Consider the following 19979-nt stretch of genomic DNA (forward strand, 5'->3'; position numbering starts at 1 on the left):
ATAGTTAAAGAGATTGGAGGGGTAGAGGGATGGTGTGGGTATGGGGAACATTACAGAATGATGCAGAAGACAGATACAGGGGCAGCAAGATTGACTGGAAGTCTCAAGACCGAAGGAAGAAAAAAAAGAAAGACTTCCTGGAATAGCGTTCTCATCTTATGTTTTTCTCAGATATGAGTCTCTAGGACTAAAGTCAATTGTCCTTTCCTAATTTAGGCATGGCTTTTAGGCAAATTAATGATTGTTACAACTCTGATCAGAAGAATAATTTTTTCCTTGTAGAACTGATGTATAAATGATGAGGGCAGGGCCATTTCTGTAAGTTTTCGTGTTAGATGTGAAATGTGTACCTTAATTCTTTTTTCTTACCGAGTCAGTCAAGTAGGCACTTTTTGGAAAAGCCATTTTCATAAAACAGAAATTTCATGAGATTAAATACAGTTTCTGAAATTAAGTACGACTTATTTTTTTTAGGGAAGCTCTCTTATCTGAATTGTACAAAGACCATACAAAATCTATAAAAGGTTTTCATACTCAGTGGCTTAACATTGTTTGTATTCTTATCATTGCTTCACATGAGGTAAAGGAAAACATTTTTTTTTCCCTGAAAGCCAAGAAGGTAACTCTATATGTATACAATGCAAATATTTTTTTTCAAATAAGATTAATAAATTGCACCACGTTTACATCTGCATATACTATACTGGGGCAAATACTACTGTTTCAGATTGCAGCTGTTACTCCAGAGCTCTGTAATAGATGAATATTGTTAAAACTCCAGCATTAAGCAGGAGGCCTTCCTTAAGACTCAGTATCCGAGGAAATCCATGTTGCCGGTACCCACTGAGGCTCCTCCTGAGCCTTCTGAATGGCAGACACCAACTGGGCACAAGCATCTTGCAAGTTGTCATTCACAATCACGTGATCAAAAAATTGGCCAAACTGTGCTTCCATTTTTTGGGCTAAATCCTCCATCTCTTGTAGGTCTTCATCCTTCATGAAAGGTAGAAAAATATGGATAGCACAGACTTAATGAGATATATAGAAACGATACACGATTTGTTTTGCTGTTATGCTCAGTTGTGAAGCTATTGATAAAAACACTTAGGTCAAATAAATGTCCTCTATTCTAAACCACAAAATTTATGTTTTCTATCTTTAGTCTTACTTAATGTTTCCCTAGTCAAGGTTTTGCAAAACAAAGAAATGGTAGCCCGAACAATCCCCTCAACTTCCCATTTGGACTTAAATTATCTTATTCTATTACCTAAACACTCGAAGCTTTCAAACTGTATAAAACAAAATGAAACAAAAAAAAAAGAAACAGAAAGAAAAAGGAAAAGGAAAAAATTTATCAGTTGAATATAAAACTTATACATAAATTTCAAAGGTGAACTTTTATAAGGTAAAATAACAGTTCCTGAAATTAAATACTGGTAAGAATGACATTATTTTGCCACTTTCAACATGAGTATGGTATGACCTGGTTCTATTGGATTATATATACCCTAATTGTCCTTTGCTTTCATGATGACATGACCTAATTCACCTTTAATATTGTCTATTTCCACTATTGTGAAATGCTCATTTAATGACGGTCAGCTGACCTTCATTTGACACTATGCATTAAACTCATTGCTGTTATTTTCTTATTTGTCTATAACAATTAAAATAGTACAACTTGTTGCCCGTACAGTCATAAACACATATACAAATGCAGGCACTGAAATGTTGTGACAGTATTCCTTTATAAGATGACCATGCTCGTGACCCAGAAACAATTTAGTTAATTTGTTTAGATCACCTTAAAAATGAGAACACAATTGTAAATGCCCATAAGATTCAGAGAATATATCCATGGACTCCACTGTCTGAAATACAAACTAAAGAATCAGACTTTCATAGAGTAATCACAAGAATTATGAAGATAGAATTAATAACAGGGGATTATATAAATATACCTCTTGCTCACCTCAGCAGCACATGTATTAAATTGGAAACAATGCAGATTAACATGGACCCTATGCAAGGAAGACATGCAAAGTTGTGATGTATAAACATTTGTGATGTTTAATTTCAGTTTTATAAGATGAAAAAGTTCTAGAGATCTGTTTCACAATGTAAACATACTTAACACTACTGAACTGTACAGTTAAAAATGGTTAGGACTGGGGGAGCCTAGGTGGCTCTGGTGATAAGTGTCTGCCTTCGGCTCAGGTCATGATCCCAGGGTCCTGGGATCGAGCCCCACATCAGGATCTCTGCTCAGCGGGAAGCCTGCTTGTCCCTCTCCCATTCCCCCTGCTTGTGTTCTGTCTCTCTCTCTCTCTCTCTCTCTTTCTCTCTCTGTCAAATAAATAAATAAATAAAATCTTTAAAAAAAGAATGGTTAGGATGGTAATTTTTGTGTCTTATGTGTTTTTCAACATACACACACACAAATAAGTGAATGTAATATCTTGATCTAAGTGATGGTCATCTGGGTGCAGGCACGCGTAAAAATTCATTCAGCTGTTACACGTAAGATTTATACATCTTGCTGAATGTTTATGATGATTTAAAATAGTTAAGGTGGATTTAATTTTTAAAAAACTGGAAAAAATAACCTATTCTAGAAAGAATTCACTGATCCCACCTGTCCCAGGCCCTATATAATTTCCATCATCATTAACACGTTTGCATTTAGAAATATATTTTATATAGATACCTTATATTACAGATAAGATATATTCACTACAGAATTTTTTAAAAGATTTTATTTATTTATTCCTTTATTTGAGAGAGAGTAAGCACAAGCAGGAAGAGGGGCAGAAGGAGAGGGAGAAGAAGATTCCTGCTCAGCAGGGAATGGGGTGGGGGCTCCATCCCAGGACCCAGATCATGACCTGAACCAAGCACAGACACTTAACTGACTGAGCCACCCAGCCTCCCCCTTCACTTTTTTAAAGTAAATTCTCAAACTTTTTCATACTCTAAATAATAAAACGCAAATGTCAATCTCATGCACACCCAATTTCCATGTGGTTTTGCAAACTGTGGTTGGAGTTCTTTTTTTTTTTTTTAAGCTAGACAAGAAAAAAGAAAAAAATAAGAGCAGCAGCATAGCATTTATTAAACTTTATTTAATATCTATAAATCATGTCCAGTAAAATGGGTAAATTGTAAGGGCGTTTTTAATTAGAAACAAAAATCACATTCCTTAATGTAGGGATGCTGTAGAAACAATACAGTGAGTTTTTACTGGGAAAAAAAAAATACATTCATCTATTTCTTCTGTATCTTACCTTGAACTTCATGTCCACAAAGTAGTCTGTAATGATCCTGGCATTTTTCCGAGATTGCTTCATACAGCTCATGCTAGATGGCTTTATAAATATGACATAGGGCTTCAGTTCCTGGGTTCGAGCTAATTGAATACCCTACACAGAAAAATTAAGTGCACATTTAAAAATAGAAGTCTTGGGGCGCCTGGGTGGCTCAGTGGATTAAGCCTCTGCCTTTGGCTCAGGTCATGATCTCAGGGTCCTGGGATCGAGCCCCGCATCGGGCTCTCTGCTCTGCAGGGAGCCTGCTTCCTCCTCTCTCTCTGCCTGCCTCTCTGCCTACTTGTGACCTCTCTCTGTCAAATAAATAAATAAAATCTTAAAAAAAAAAAAAATAGAAGTCTTAAGTTCTTAGAGTCAACACGAACATTCTCAAAATTTCTAAGAACAGAAATCAGCAATTATTTTTAGCTAATTTATTTTATTAATTCTCCTTTGTCCCCAAGTCCTCAAATCTAAAAATAAATATTTTAATAATTAAGAGAGAAGGTTCTAGAATCAAAATTAAGTTTAAACTGGCTCTTCCTCTTACTAGTCATGACACCCTAATGAAATCTGAGAATAGGATTCTATACATAACTTCATGGCACAAAGACACTCTACAGGTGGATCAGTTCTGTTTCACTCTCACTTCCCTTTCCTCTTGTTATTATCTTATATTGGATACTACTGACACCTTCACACTGACCACCAGCTTTGATTCAAGGAAGAACAGCTGTCTTATCTCCTGATTCTCTTTAGTGCATGTGGTATATTTTTAAATGAGTACAAAAAAACCCCAAAATACAAGGATCAAGAAAATGGAGCGTACACATTATGTACTCTTTATTTTTTTTAAGATTTTATTTATTTATTTGACAGACAGAGATCACAAGTAGGCAGAGAGGCAGGCAGAGAGAGAAGGAAACAGGCTCCCTGCTGAGCAGAGAGCCTGATGGAGGGCTCGATCCCAGGACCCTGAGATTATGACCTGAGCCAAAGGCAGAGGCTTTAACCCACTGAGCCACCCAGGCCCCCCTACTGGATACTCTTTATCTTAACATGCTCACGTCTGCCCCATCCCACATATAGTCTCATAGAGGTAGCTGTAGATGCCACCACACAGGAACCTCCCCTCCTGGTGTCAGGCAACATCTTTTTCCCCCTGCCAATGTCCTTGATACCTTTGCGATCAAGGTCAAAGCAAGATTCTAACTTTTTTATAGCCACCAGCTCAGTTCTCTTTTGGTATGTGAGAAGCAAGACTTCTTTCCTAACTAAAGACAAGATATTGGCAAAATGTTCCCTCATGTGTGATCCTGGCCCTTAGATATGGGAAGTGGTCTTATCCCTAAAAGACTAACAGAATAAAATGTCTCAACCTCAGCCTACAGCATGTGCACAAAACACACGACATTCATGCATTACCTTGGGCAGGTGGGAAATGCTCCACACAGACCTACCTGGGGCTCTAAGTCCATGACACAGATCTTTCCCTCATCAAGGACTGTTTGAACAGCGTCCACACTGGTGCCATACAAGTGGCCTTTGTACTCACCATGCTCGAGCATCCTGCAAGCGTGCCACAAGGAAAACGAGAACTCTTGCTACCAGTAAAATATTACTAGTAGTAACATAGGATATAAATACGTGGACTTTGCTAGCACAAGAAGAATGAGTGGAAAATCAACAGGAGAAAAAAAAAATGTTAGGAGATCTAGGACTTAACTCTTTCTCCAAGTCTCTAAATTTGCAATTCAATTCTGCTCCCACTCCAAACCCAATGGATTAGTGTACAAGTGTATCAGTTTACATTTCCTTGCTTAACTCTTCAGAAACAAAAGGAATTATCCTGGGAGCTTTGGATAACGCATAAAAATAGTGGATCTCTTTTGAAGGTAAAATAACCAAAGGGGAGAACCAGATTCTGAATGTCTAGCTTACCTGTGACTATACACGAGGCTTTCAAATACTTCTTTTGACACATAGTGATATTCACGTCCATCCATTTCATAACTCTTTTTGGAGCGAGTGGTATCTATCAAAATATGGAATTTTTTTTAAAAGCTTTAGAATCTACAAAATGTTTTGATTTAGTACCAATATGCATTTGGATAATGATGTCCAATCAATATAAATAAAGGAATACATAAACAGATAAATAAAATGTTAGAACCAAAAAGAGAGATCCTGAATTGGTGATAAGAAAGAAGTTCTCACCTCAAAACCAGTTCATCTAGAAACCTTTTTTAAAGGCTCATAGTGTGGACATGAATGTGTCAGGTGTTAAGCCAGGTGGGAAGGTCCTAAGGGGTACCAGCTCTTACTTCAAGGCAGGTATGAGTGAATGATGTGTGAGGCCTAAAGGCCTCACAGATATCTTCTGTGTAGCAAGTGCATGTCCCAAGATCCCGTTTCATTTGTCACACACGTAGCCAGATGAAACACTATTATCCAAAGTTTACTAATAAATAACTGAAGACTTTAGAGAGTCACTAACTTGCTTGTGCATACAGACTAATGAAAAGCAAAGTTGCAAACAAGAACCTAGCTGTTCTGACTCCTCTTAGACTAGTATTTTCTGCTACACCAGATTGTCTCTGATTTGAAATGGAGAGACCCCATGACAGTCTGCAGTCTTGCCCCAATGTATTGATGGTTCAGTGAAAGGGTGATTAATTTGGGGGGATCTCCAGAAGGGAAAGACTGGTGGAGTCTGAATTCAGTCCTATTTTTTTTAATTATATATTCTCCAACTTAAATAGTACTTGATACAGAAACAGGAGCTCACTGAGTAACTAAAAGTGATGCATTATCTGCTCACCCATTTATTCAATGAATGTGCACCGACTCCCTCTGTTCCAGCTATGTTAGGTTCTTCGAACACAAAGATGAGCAAAACACAGTTCCAACCCAGGGTCCTACGTATATTGCAAAGCTGGTAGTCCGTTAATCTGCATTACCACAATTTCTCCATGTTCATTGAAAAATGGTGTCTTTGCATTTGCCAAAGTTTAAGAATGAAATATATGAACACGTGATAATACCAGCACACGGGAATGACCAAGTAGGAGCTTGAAATAGGCCCTAAATGAGGAAAGACTTACGAACATTCAAGAGACTCAAAAGGCAAATGTCATCTGAGGGTCATTTTTGTTTTTTCTTTTTTTTTTTTAAAGGAGTTTATTCATTCGTTTTAGAGAGAGAGAGTGTACACGTGCACAGGCAAGTTGTGGGGGGTGGGGACGCAGAGGGAGAGGAAAAGAATCTCAAGCAAACGCCACATTGAGTGCAGAGCCAATGCAGGACTTGATCTCGTGACCCCAAGATCACAACCTGAGCCAAAACCAAGAGAGGTGCTCAACCAGCTGAGCCACCCAGACGCCCTGGTTTTGTTCTTTTTTTTTTTTTTTTAAGATTTCATTTATTTATTTGACAGAGAGAGATCACAAGTAGACAGAGAGGCAGGCAGAGAGAGAGAGAGGGAAGCAGGCTCGCTGCTGAGCAGAGAGACCGATGTGGGACTCGATCCCAGGACCCTGAGATCATGACCTGAGCCGAAGGCAGCGGCTTAACCCACTGAGCCACCCAGGCGCCCCCCTGGTTTTGTTCTTTATGCAAACCTCTCGGCAGATCCTTACAGTTCCTACAGTTATGCCACTTCTCCTATAGCTTCGTATAGAAAAGAAATCCCAGTAAAACACTATGGCTCTCAGGTTATAATAAACTACGTAAATATAAACCCAAGATGACTCCTCTGTGGTTCTATCTATATTTTATACGGTGGGTTAAAAATCTGTGAATGGGTGCATAACTAGAGGTATTCCTCTTAAATTAAAAACTATGCACTCAGTTTAAAAAGCAAAATATGAGCAACATTTTCTCACCTTGAAGGATGGCTAGCCATACTTCTTACAATTCTTCTATGTTCTGTGGAAATTTTACTTTTATCTGCCTTCTTGACAAATGGCACTTTCTTTTTGTAGTTTGTGTGCTGGAGATCAATGCCCATTTGTACGTGTGTGAACAGTGTTTGGAAAGCACAAGCTAAGGTATGTGACCATAAGGCAACATTTTCTGTCACCTACTGCCTTCTGTGGGACAAGACCTTCCTCTGGCTCTGGATGAAAATCTAGCAGTTACCATGACTCTTCTGATTACTCTTAGTTTAAAAAAAAAAAAAAAGAGCCAATATCATCTGTGCCATAAAACACAGTCTGAAAGTAATAGTAAATTTATTATATTTATATATTTAGTATAATTTATATTAAATATATTTCTATATTATAAATAATAAAGAAAGGAATGAAATTCCATTCCCATATAATAATCAAAATTTTGAATTTCATTTCGATTTTGGGCTTCTCCTCCTCCCCACATCTGGCTCAGACTTGCTGCAGCCACAAAAGTTGCAGCCAGAGAAGCGAGAAGTCAGGAAAGGAAGTAGGATTCACTTCTTCCCTTCCCTTTCATTGCCTTTCTACTGTTCCTCCCCAGTTTTATATCTGTCCAAGGTTAGAGTGCAGAGAGGAGAGGAAAGAGCAGGAAAACGATGCTGATGCTGATGCCGGATACTACAGGTTTCTTTTAGACTTGGCAGACATTTAAATGTGGCTCTGCTCTCCTGGAGGACGCATGGGTTATTCAGCAAACCCTACCACCACCGCCACCACCACCGAGTATCTCAAATCCATCTTAATTCCAGCTCGTCATTTGTGAGCTCTAAAAGGGCAGCAAATTCCCAAACCACAGCCTCTGGCCACTCTAAATTCTTTAGATTTTTCAAGTATAATTCTGACACCAGTCTTCTGTGTCCCCTAAACTGCAGGGAACAATACTAAGCTTTCTGTTGGCTTCTCTAAGTTCCTCTCTGGAACTGAAATGAAGGGAAAGCACTCACATGCACGTGTTCTTTCCTCCCGTGGATGGTATGATCACACAGTTCACATAAAATTACCTCTGCATATATTAAAATTTTAAAAGATAAGATAGGGCATTTAAAGAGCCAAGCACAGTGCCTGGAAGATAGTAAGTACTATTTTGACTTAGCTATTATTACTAAATATTGTTAGTTTTCCTGAAGGGTCATCTATATGATTGTTAAGAAATGGAAAAGAGACAGTCACCTTTTAAAAGCCTTGCTGGCGGCAACAGAGCCATGAACCAATTCCCTCTTATTAAAATAAATATAGTTCAAAATATTGTATAAGGACTATCCCTTGTGTCTTATTTTTACAATGAAGATGGTATGGCATAGTTAAGTGAGATCAGTGCATATGCGGAGGCAAAGACAGTTTGACCAAAACATGAACCGCTAGGAAAGAAAAGGCACACGTACGCGGCACAGCACTCTGGAAATGCTCAGGATTAAGTTCAATAAGTTGTCTTCTTAGTTCATTGACTCCAACACCAGAAGGTCCTAAACACAAAAAGCCACATACAGAAATCATTAGACGTGGATAAATATAATTGTGTGGTGGCATAATCATTTCAGTTCTTCTACTGAAGACATCGGAGAGCAAATGTTTTTCAGAAAATTACATATCTTTTCACAAACGGAAACAATTCCGGAAAGCTCTTGGGAATTTTCCTGGGGACCCAGGGAGTAACCCACACTTCTTCCACATCCCAGAAATCAGCTGGGGAATTGCAGGAACCGGTCACCCCAGCGAAGCAATCTAATGTTGGGCACTCAGAGAATTGTCTGGCTTCGTTTCAGATAATCTGAGACAATCTACCTTTCCCGACAAACGAAGTGTTTATCACATCACAACCCAGAGATCAGCCCCTCGAATTACTGGTTCTGTGAGTCAGCGCCCCGTGTCTAACCCGAGTCGGGGCTAACTTCACGCAGTTACGTAGGGTCTGTGCTTAGGCGTAATGCGCTTCCTTTGCCATATTGAAATGTTAAACTTTTTATTTTTTTTAAGGTCTATTTATTTCAGAGAGAGATCGAGAGAGCACAAGGGGGAGGGGCAGAGGGAGAGAGAATCTTAAGCAGGCTCCATGCCCAGCGGAGAACCCAAGGCGGGGCTCCATCTCACAACCTTGAGATCAGGACCTGAGCTGAAACCAAGAGCGGGGCTCTTACCCCACTGTACCACCCAGGTGCCCCGGAATGTTCATCATAAGCTCTAGCATTTTCTGTTTGCACGGAGCCCTGCCGATGGGGCAGCCGGGCCTGGCTGCAAGGTTCACTGTTGTGCTCTACAGCGTCCTCCCTTGGTCACAGTTGGAACATGCGCAGACACGCCAAGACCGGCCTTACTACTTTGGCAGGGGCAGCTCTGCAGAGCTCGCGCTGGTGAAAGCAGGTGCCCCCAGCACTGTGCTTGCCTCACTCCGCGGCAAGAGACACAGAGACATAGTGCAAAAGACTCCAAACACTGTTCTACAGAAGGTGATTACAAATGTCGTAGGGAAATAGATCTTAAGGATTCTTGTTTCTGATACAGGCTGATAATAGAGTCTGGGGGGCAACTCACCTACGCTTACAAAGTGAACTCTGAACAGGTTTTAAAAAGAAAGACAAGCTTCATCATAATACAGCCTGTTATTACCCCGGTAGGTACACATATACCGAGCATACGACGTTCCTCTGTCCTCAATAAAGGCACGGGACCACGGTTTTATTCATAAACACCTACATCGGCTGGATGGCTCAGTGGGTTAGAGCCTCTCCCTTCGGCTCAGGTCATGATCTCAGGGTCCTGGGATCGAGCCCCGCGTCAGGCTCTCTGCTCAGCAGGGAGCCTGCTTCCTCCTCTCTCTCTGTCTGCCTCTGCCTACTTGTGATCTCTCTCTGTCAAATAAATAAATAAAATCTTTAGAAAAATAAAATAAACACTTACATATAAAACAGGGTTGTTTATTTTTAGGTGTTTATATGGCAGTCGCTAAAGAATGCTGCTGTTGCCACCACGCCCAGCGCCAAACTGCCCGGTGGAGAAGGAGAAGCGCACTGGGGAGGCGGAGCGCCTCTGCGGGCAGGGACGTACCGACCAGCACGACGAGGCGGTGCTGCTCCGACGGGCGCCGCTGGTACCGGACCACCTCCTCGTACGGGGCGCCGGTTGCGGGGAGGCCGCCGCCCGCAGCGCCCAGCCCGGCGCGCAGCTGGCCCAGGTGCGACTTGCGGCGACAGAGGCGCATGCTGCGGCGGAAGCCAGCTGCGAGGGTGGGAAGGCACGGGACGTCAGGGCCCGCAGGAGACCGCTCGGCCCCCGCCACGCCTGACGGAGCCTCCGGGGGCTGCCGTGGGCAAGTGCGACCGAGCGTCCTCGAGGCCGCCCGAAGGCGGAAGAGCAGGACGGCCCGTGTTGCCTCGGCGGCACCCAGGGCCCCCGGGGGCCCATCACCTCCAACCTGTTTCCTCCTGACGTTTACATTTCACGGAGGAGGAGAGAGAAAAGTAAACACATCTGGGGACAGAGAGCGATGGCGGTGCTTCCTCACGCAGGTGGTTGGAGCAAAGTGCGCGTGGAAAGCTGACGCTGAGCGGCGGGAGAGTGAAGCCCCGGAGCCGGGCGTCTGGGGGAAAAGCAACCCAGGCTAAGGGAACAGCAAGTGCTAAGGTGCAGAGAAAGGAGGGCTGGGGAATGGGGGGGGGGGGGAGCACAAGGAGGCCCGAGCGGGGCGGGGTGGTGAGCAGGGGGAGAATGGTGGGAAATGGGGCTGGAGGGGAAGCAGGGGAGGTGGTGGAGGCTCCAGCCCGGTGTTGGATTGTGGTTCAAGTGGGCTGAGAAGTCACTGGGTGGTGAAGAAAGGGGTGTGACATGGTTATGTTTCTGAGGAAGTCCTCTGCGGCTGTTCCCAGGTCCTTCCCCGAGGCAGAGCTCAGGACTCTTTGTGTATACACAAACACACAAACACACACACATGCACACACGTACTATATATTTACCTCGAACACCATGAGTTCACACCAAACTCACAATGCCAGCTCAACACCACACGACCCATTCCAGCCGCCTGTCCCCACCCTTGCCGCATGAAACACGGAGAAACCTGACTAACCGTCCTCAGTACATTTACTTACTGTGTTGGCGCGAGCACCTGAGCAGGACGAGGGACAAGTGGTACTGGCAACCTCACAGAAAGTGTCAGAGCCCACGCGAGGTGACGACGCCAGCTTGGTAGAGGCTGCGAGGTGTCAGAGCCCAAGTGATGGCCACAGTCCTCCTCACTTTGCTCTGGCCCTGACAACCTGTACCAGTCAACAACGTTCCCGCACAAATGCTCTCCTCACATGGTTCCGTGATGCCCCTCCCCAGGCTGCTGCTTCTCCACCTTTGTGTACACCTGCTCCTTTGGCCTACCTAATGCCATTGGGGCTGAGTTATTCCGAAGGGATGCAGAAAAGTGGCCTCATGGGTTTTTGTTTTGTTTTGTTTTTAAAGCTCTCTCAACGATTCCAATGTATATTCAGGCCTGAGGAACCAACATTTCACTTTACAGACCCTGCTGTCTCTCGGAGGAGGCTCAGCATGGGTTTGCATGAGCCTTTAAGTGGGTACTTCAGAAAGCTCTGCCCAGTTGACAGAAATGTGGCCATCAAAATCAAGTTTAGTAGTCAGAATGAGTCTCTTTTGAGTAACGTAAGTATGTCATGGAACAGTCCGGAAGAGAACCAAAGATTTGTAATGAATAATGAAGACATATCCAGTGGAAAACAGACGAATTGTAATGAATGATCAACCCAGCAGAATATTGATCCAAAAAAGGAGTTGGAGGATAGAGGGAAAGCAGAACAAAGAACAAGTCTGGAAATGTTCACCAGCAAAAGAAAGCTTCCAGAAGAGTCAAGATGGTGTGAATAAAACTTGACAAGTGACAATGACCGACCTCTTATTAATCATTACCTACCGATAAAGAACTTCTGACCAGAGCCAACAAATTCCTCCTTGTCTGGAACACAGAGAATGGCAGGAACAGAATATGTGAAGGAGAAGGAGAAGTTTACTTAGAACAGAGGCATGAAATTATCTTCAGATCTACAATTGACACATTTCAGTAGAAGTCAGCACAGCTGAATTCATCTTGAATGTTTTCTTGCCATTTTCCAGTCTCTCATGCACCAAACTATGTGAAAACTCTTCAGAATTTTACCAAAACACTGAATATATTCCGTCAAGCATAACTGAAACAAAAACTATTTTAGGCTGGCTTAAAGTGACAAGAAAGACACTGACTCACAGTAAAAACAAATAAAAATTAGGTATACATTGTTAAACAGGCCCAAAGAAAACTGACTTAAAGAAGGAAACAGGTAAACTGGCTTTCGCTTCAACTGTAGAAATGGTGTTCTGCAGGACCTATAATTAGTCCTTTTGTTAAAGATGGGTTTTTATTTTCTCCCTGATAAAATGACTTATTCTGTACAAAATTAGTATTTGCTCTACAGTTGCCAATTGTGTCTGACTGTCCAGGAATCCGAGGGACAAGGGTGAGGAACACTGCTCCCAGGGGGACTGAAGCACCTAGAACTGATTTAAACTCTACCTCTGCTTCTACTGGGGTCTCAGAAAAATTCTTAAAACTCCAGGAAAAAAAAGCTGTTATAAAAATATCATTTTCAAATTACTTTTTACAAACATATGTTCCTTTTCACTTAAGCAACTCTGTTCTGATCATTGAAATATATAAAGAGCCATTGTCTGTAGAATGAATTAACATATACAACCTTTTCTTCTTAACTTTTCTTAAAACATAGATTTTAAAATACAAAGAAAACACACCAATATCAATCCCATCTTCTGATAAGTAAGCACATTTTTCTAACAAATATGTCGGTAAGGTTTTTTCTGGATTTTTTTTTTCTTTTTCAAATTTTTATTTAAATCCTACTTAGCTAAGATATCGTGTAACATTGGTTTCAGGAGTAGAATTTAGTGATTCATCACTTACATATACACCCAGTTCTCAACACAAGTACCCTCCTTGATACCCATCCCCCCTCTAACCCATCCCCCCCACCCAGCAACCCTCAGTTTGTTCTCTGCAGTTAAGAGTCTCTTATGGAAGCGCTCAATTCAGGATATATTGATAGCTTAACTACTTTCATTGTTCATTTTTAGATATTTTTCTATGAAATTGAGTATCTCATCACTGATTTCACCTTTAAAATATATTATCTTAAAATGTATCCCGTCAGGGCGCCTGGGTGGCTCAGTGGGTTAAGCCTCTGCCTTCGGCTCAGGTCATGATCTCAGGGTCCTGGGATGGAGCCCCACATCAAGCTCTCTGCTCAGCAGGGAGCCTGCTTCCTCCTCTCTCTCTGCCTGCCTCTCTGCCTACTTGTGATCTCTCTGTCAAATAAATAAATAAAATCTTTAAAAAAAAAATGTATCCTGTCACCCACACACATTGAAGCACTGAAGGATCTTAACTATAGCTCCAGGTGGCTTATCCAGGACATGAAAACAAACAATTACCTTCTGAAAGCTCCTCTGGATATTTGCGTGAGTGAAGAAACAGGAAAAAGTTAGGCCTTTGAGAAGATCAAGTTGGCCAGCCAATAAAGACCAACCCCAAATCGAGGCATTCAGGTCACCCCTAGAGCAGGCTGTAATTCCGGCAGGCCTGGCAAGGCAAATGAGTGACACACGGCTGGGGGCTGGGGACTCATTGGACCAACTGAGCTGCTCGGGGAACAATAACTTCTTCTACAACTTATCTACATTCTCCCTGAGGGCTTTTTGTCTGGGGAGATTCCTCTTTACTGGTCAGCACAAAATAGGGCTTGAGAGAGAGAAATTATAGGAAGGCAACTGCTGTGAGCCTCCTCTCTCCTCTCCCAGAGACCATACACAGTTCTGTGAAGTGGCCCTTAGGCAGGGACTCTGGCCTGAGCATCCTCCTTCTTTACCTCTCACTGGGTCCAGTGACACACAGCCTTCTCCAGCTGGCCACTGGAGACAGGGGGAACTGAACACAAAGCATTTTCCAGATGTCTTAAAACACCCATCTTCTCTATTGCTTTGGTTTTAATGGCATTCCTAATTAGACTATCTATCACCCCCTGGAAAAATGCAAGATCACAGGGTACCACATTCAGAGAAGAGTTGAGCCCCAAACCGAAGAGACAGAAGGACCCACTGAGAGCTCTAAGTAACAGAATTAAGCATCATGAATAAATGTCAAGAGATATCTACTTAGGAACCCTGCCAGCTGGGGGCTCATTGTTCCTTAAATGACCTCCTCAGTGAGTTGGGTTCAGAAGGTACAGGGGCTTCTCAATCTTTTGACTAAGAGGTGTCCGGAAGGGGCACCACCCAGTAACCAAGGGTGGCCGCACGCGTTCCTCTGCAGTGATTAGAGACGTGGCTGCGGAATGCCCGTCCAGAGCGAGAGGCCGAACAATGCTAGCTGCGCTCGTGTACCACTTACATCCTAAGCACTTTACTTATATAAATTATTTTTCCTGCTTTAGATGTGGGGTAGAGGGGTGACATGAAGGAGGACCCACAGGTAATGAGTCACGGAGCAGGATTCTCCTGGCACAGCCTGGCTCCAGTCCCTGGCTTTACCCACTCCCCTGGACCGTCTCTCCGTCCACAGATGCCACAAATACCTCTGGGCCTCAGCCACAGCGTTCGTGTGTAGACTGTCTTCCAGAAAAATGAGTTGAACATAGAGCAAAGGAGGACTATGATCCAGAGGCAATAAAAATTAAACCAGTCCGGAACACGGGGCGGAGCCACGTGTCCAGTGGAGCCTGCTTCTCCCTCTCCTGCTGCTGCTCCCCCTGCTCGTGCTCCCTCCCTCCCTCTCTCTCTGACAAATAAACAGACCAACTATCTAGCTGAAAACGGGAAATTTAGAATCAAAATAAGTGGGAAGTTATCTGGTTACGTGCATACTTCCCAGCTCTATCTGTCCATCCCACAGAGCCCCAAAATGTCCCTCATAAGAAGCACCAATGAGGGCGAAGCGTATAATATCTCACCACCATACTGTTGAGACATTTAAACAATCATTGTATGATGTCCCTAAATGTGGGTTTAAATGATAACCAAAATGTAGAACAGACTCTTAAAAATCAACACCAAAGACTCATTTTTTTACTTACCGGATTCAAATGTTTCTTCATCTATGGTTTCCCATGGAGAAAAAAAAAAAACACCAAAAGTGTGATTATAATACTGTCCATACTGAGTCTATATTTTAATAGTCTAATTCCCCAACCCTATGCTTCTGCGGACACACCAACTTCTTGAAATTCTTTCCTAAATGAAGGCCAAGCCCATGGGTCTCTCTGGCATACTAGAACCTTAAATGAGATCCATGGTGTTAAGCAGTGGGGCACAATAGCAAGCATGGGTGCTGCAGGAGCTTAAAATAAATAAAATAGAAGAGAATAAAGAGAATGTAAAAGAGGCTCAGGGGAGGGAAAGGTAGAATGTTACAGGAAGTGCCCATGGACATCAGACAGCGCACAGGGTTGCTGTGAGAAGGCTTGCAGGGGGAGGGGGGATCTCCCTGCCTGAAGATTTTGTAGGGGTAGGACATAGGCAACAGCGGGGAGGAGAATGAGTATATAAATGGTTTGACTGGAGAGGCTTGTTTAGGTGTCAAGGAAAGATTCTACATAAATCAACTTCCTCATCAGTTAACAGTTCTCATTAGCGGGGCACCTGGGTGGCTCAGTCGTTAAACATCTGCCTTGGGCTCAAGTCATGGTCCCAGGGTCCTGGGAATGAGCCCCTCAGCGGGAAGCCTGCTTCTCCCTCTCCCACTCCCCCTGCTTTTGTTCTCTCTCTCACTCTGTTTCTGCCTAAATAAATAAAATCTTCAAAAAAAAACACAAAAAAACAAACAAACCCCACAGTTCTTATTAGTAGTTTAAAGAGCTATTAAGGACTAAGAAACGAGAATGTATGTGGAGAGCAGTTTGAAGTATGTAGCAACATTACCAAAGTGTGTGTCCTTGGATCAGACCATAGTGCACTGAGAACACACTCAGTCTGGTGCGAGACAATGTGTTTGCTTTGCTATTCCTCGTAGCACTGCTTATAATAGAAAAGACTGGCCATAACTCAAATGTCTACAGATAAGTGATTGCATAAATGCACAATAATTTACCTCACCAATAAGCTATTAAAAACAAATGAGGAGGCTCTTTATGTGCTAGGATGAAATCACAGATAACACTAAGGAAAAAAACCCAGAAACAGAACAGCATGTAGCGTGTACCACCAAAAAAGTCTTTTATTTTTAAAGGTGTTTTTTTTTTAAATGGTGAGGATGATGGTGGGGAAAGGAGAAAAAAATATACAGCATTGTTTTTATATGCACAGAATATGTCTGGAGGGATCAGCAAGAAATTGAGAGCATTTATTGCCTCAAGAAATAAAACTGAGTAGGGGAGCAGGAAAGGGAGGAACTCTATACTTTTGTAGTTTTTGAATTTTAAAGCATGTGAACATATTACCTAATAAGATTTAAATTAGAGAAAGAAATGACTATTGATGGAAGTTTTTAAAAAAAACAGAATGTATACTTGATAGAATAAACATGGCGTCAGCATTATTTCGTAGTTGTTCTGGGAAGTATATGTGAATCTTTGAAATAGCCACTATTTAAAGATTTCACATTGCTCTTTAATTTCTAAAAACTAGATGAGCCCAGAAACAAGACAAATTCACCTCTCAGACTAAAGCCTTTCCAGTAGTCTCCCAGCATGACCCTCTTTAGCCAATCTTAGTTCTGCCACTAAACGAGGGACATCTTTTCCCAACTTCCAAAAAAAATTAAGTGTAGAAACATAAAAAGTTTTCATACATTTCTCAAAAATTTGGAACCCACTACTAATTATCTATACTAGAATCTATCAGATGTTACCAAACAATAACAAAAAATATATGTTGCTTTTTAAAAATTGGCATTTCAATATTTCATAGTATTTTACAAAGAGCATGGCGGTTTCCAGACATTCCGCCTGAATGTTACTGAACACAACACCTGAGTATTACTAAGTGTTCCTGTGATCATTTCCAAGACACTCCTTTCTTGAACACTTTCTAGAAGGTTGGTTTGGAGCCTGGAGACCTTCTCATAGCTATGCCTCCCTTCCAAGTGCCAGGACCACGGGAGAGGAGGGGGTCATTTTACCCAGTACTTCCAGAGGAAAGGCCTGTGGCCCCATTTGGCTGGCCCTGCTTCAGAAAATCTACAGCTAAGACGCTTCACATTCCTTCTGGTGGTAAATCTGTCAACAGGAAATGTTACCTGCTTCCACACACTTCTCATCAATTTTCATGTCATCTAAAAGAGGATGGAAAGGGAAAAACAGAACTTAAAATGTATCCATGCCACAAACAGAATTCCCAATGTATAGACTTATGTCAGTGAAAGACCATTTTACGATAATGTTACTCTTACAACTATTCCTCATGCTTGCTCACTTGGAGAGAGAAAAAAAGGACTCCACTGTAATAAATGAAAATGAAAATCTATGGTATAGAAGGCTATATAACATAAAATGGTAAAAATTTTAAAAGCATCAGCTTTCTGGGACGTCTGGGTAGCTCAGTCAGTTAAGCGACTGCCTTTGGCTCAGGTCATGATCCCAGGGTCCTGAGATCGAGTCCCACATCAGGCTCCCTGCTCAGTGGGGAGTCTGCTTCTCCCTCTCCTGCTGTTGCTCCCCTTGCTTGTGCTCTCTCTCTCTCTGACAAGTAAATAAAATCTTAAAAAAAAAAAAGCATCATCTTTTTGAGTGAGCCAATTAGTTTATCTAAAACTTCAGTTTTCTATCTATAAATGGAGATGGTAGAAATACCTACCATATAAGAGAGGATTCATTGAGATAATATATGAAAAGCTCAGACAGATGCTAAGTGCTCAATAAATGTTAACTATTTGTACCTTTAGCTGAGATATCCATAACAGGATAAGAGAATATAATTTTTAAAACCACCCATCCTATCCTAATATCCAAAACCCTCTACAACATGGCCCAAGCCCAACTTTGAAGGCTGTTATCTACTTCTTTCCGTCACATGTCTTGTGCCCTCATTAGAGTAGCCATCATCAGGCCTCCTCTGGGCCTTTGCTTATGCATACCATGGCTACCATTCAATTCCTTCCATTTGCTGAGAGATTATTTTTCAGGTCAGTATTTTATAATAACAGCTGATCTATTAGTTCCTAAGACATCACTAGAGGTCTTATGTGGTTTTGTTTTTGTTTTCTAAGCAAAGAAAAACTACAATTAGTATTCCTGTTTTACAGAGGACAGGACTGAATTTCTAAAAACAGCACAAGGAACCCTGATTTTTCTAACTTGCAACTCTGGGATCTAAGACACTGACTTTACTCTCTCAAAATCAACGATTCCACACTGTTGGCACAGGTAGGTGTTATGGACTGATCTGTATCCCTCTCGAACTTATATGTTGAAGTTCCAGCCCCTAGTGCAGCCGTATTTGGAGACAGGGCCTTTAAGGTTGAAGGAGGTCATACTATTGGGGCCCTAGCCCAAAAGGACAGGAAGTAATCTGCAGCCCAGAAAGAAGCCTCACCAGAAAGCAGACCGCTGAACCTTGATCTTGGACGTCAGGCTTTCAGAACTGTGAAAAAATAAGTGTCTGTTGTTCAAGACACCCAGTCTGTGGTGTCTTGGGATGGTAGCCTGATCGGACAAAGACAGTGGGTTTGTTACCCACCAAGGCCACAGAGACCCAGGCTCTCCAAAGGCCTGCCCATGTTCCCTGTGCCCTTTCTAATTTCAGAACTGAAATAGGGGAATGGCTAGGGGACTTCTCCTCTTCCTTCTCTCCCCCTCCGCAAGCAGATGGCACTTTGCTTTCTTGCTTTTGTGAGTGTGTGTGTTTGGCATCATAATGAGTCCCCTGGGTGTCTGGGCTTGGAGAAAGAGAGAAATAACAACTGGAAGTTCCATTGTCCCTTCAGGCAGTGCTTCCAAACGGAAGCTTCCATCCAGACTACGCTGCCTGCAACACCTCCCCAAATCCTTACTTTCTCTCCACCTCAATCTTTTCATCCATAAAATGGGAATGATCGCAATTCCTTCTGGGGTTATTTTTAAGCCCGTGTGTCTAAGACAGTGAATCAGTGTCACAACTTCTATTGAATTTTTACCATGAGCTACATCTAAATGTGATCTCCCTTTTCTCCTATTCCTCAGAATTAGGACAATTATATCATGTGTGCTCTCTGTTTACCGACATCTTTTTTACAAATTAGGATATCAGTGACTGGCACACTACTAGGTATACAGGAAGAGCTTAATAAATAGCTAAACTGCATTGAAGTGAATTACGAAAACTATACAAAATTTCTGTAAGACTTTGGAGGTGAGGTTTTTTTGTTTGTTTTTTTTCAAATACCATTTCTTACCTTCTTCCATAGAAATTGCTGGGTACAGACAAATAATGGAAGCAGAAAAAAAGACAGCACATTGGTTAATGCTATAGTTGTTCAGGTTGACTTATAATAAGAAAAGTGAAGTGCTAAAATTATAGCAATTGATATTCTGGGCTTAATCTATGGAAATTTGGTAGAGATTTGGTAACGGAATGATAAACAAATATCCTATAGAAACTAATTCATTTATGAATCTTGTTGGAAATGGAGAACTTGTCTCTGGCAAATCCACTCCCTTCCCACCCTAAAGTTCTGTAAGGGTTGTGTTCTACTCATTTCTGAGTTACT

General features: G+C 41.9%; 1 protein-coding gene and 1 non-coding gene across 2 annotated transcripts in view; one reads left to right on the forward strand and one right to left on the reverse strand.

Moving 5' to 3' along the window:
* Nucleotides 1-65: 65 nt before the first annotated feature.
* MPP4 (MAGUK p55 scaffold protein 4) overlaps nucleotides 66-19979 on the reverse strand; it is a 46630-nt gene continuing 26716 nt past the window's right edge. The window contains exons 12-22 of the mRNA XM_046018195.1: nucleotides 19665-19682; nucleotides 18247-18249; nucleotides 17532-17567; nucleotides 13736-13750; nucleotides 12168-12209; nucleotides 10301-10471; nucleotides 8641-8721; nucleotides 5247-5340; nucleotides 4766-4874; nucleotides 3285-3419; nucleotides 66-993 (exon numbers count right to left, since the gene is read on the reverse strand). Coding sequence (XP_045874151.1) covers nucleotides 802-993; nucleotides 3285-3419; nucleotides 4766-4874; nucleotides 5247-5340; nucleotides 8641-8721; nucleotides 10301-10471; nucleotides 12168-12209; nucleotides 13736-13750; nucleotides 17532-17567; nucleotides 18247-18249; nucleotides 19665-19682 — 896 coding nt within the window. The 3' untranslated portion in view covers nucleotides 66-801. The remainder of the gene's footprint in view (nucleotides 994-3284; nucleotides 3420-4765; nucleotides 4875-5246; nucleotides 5341-8640; nucleotides 8722-10300; nucleotides 10472-12167; nucleotides 12210-13735; nucleotides 13751-17531; nucleotides 17568-18246; nucleotides 18250-19664; nucleotides 19683-19979) is intronic.
* LOC123951271 lies at nucleotides 1965-2066 on the forward strand. The gene has a single exon (XR_006820415.1). It is a non-coding gene; the product is annotated as a U6 spliceosomal RNA (small nuclear RNA).

This window comes from Meles meles, chromosome 9 (genome assembly GCF_922984935.1).
Source record: "Meles meles chromosome 9, mMelMel3.1 paternal haplotype, whole genome shotgun sequence".
Lineage (NCBI taxonomy): Eukaryota > Metazoa > Chordata > Mammalia > Carnivora > Mustelidae > Meles > Meles meles.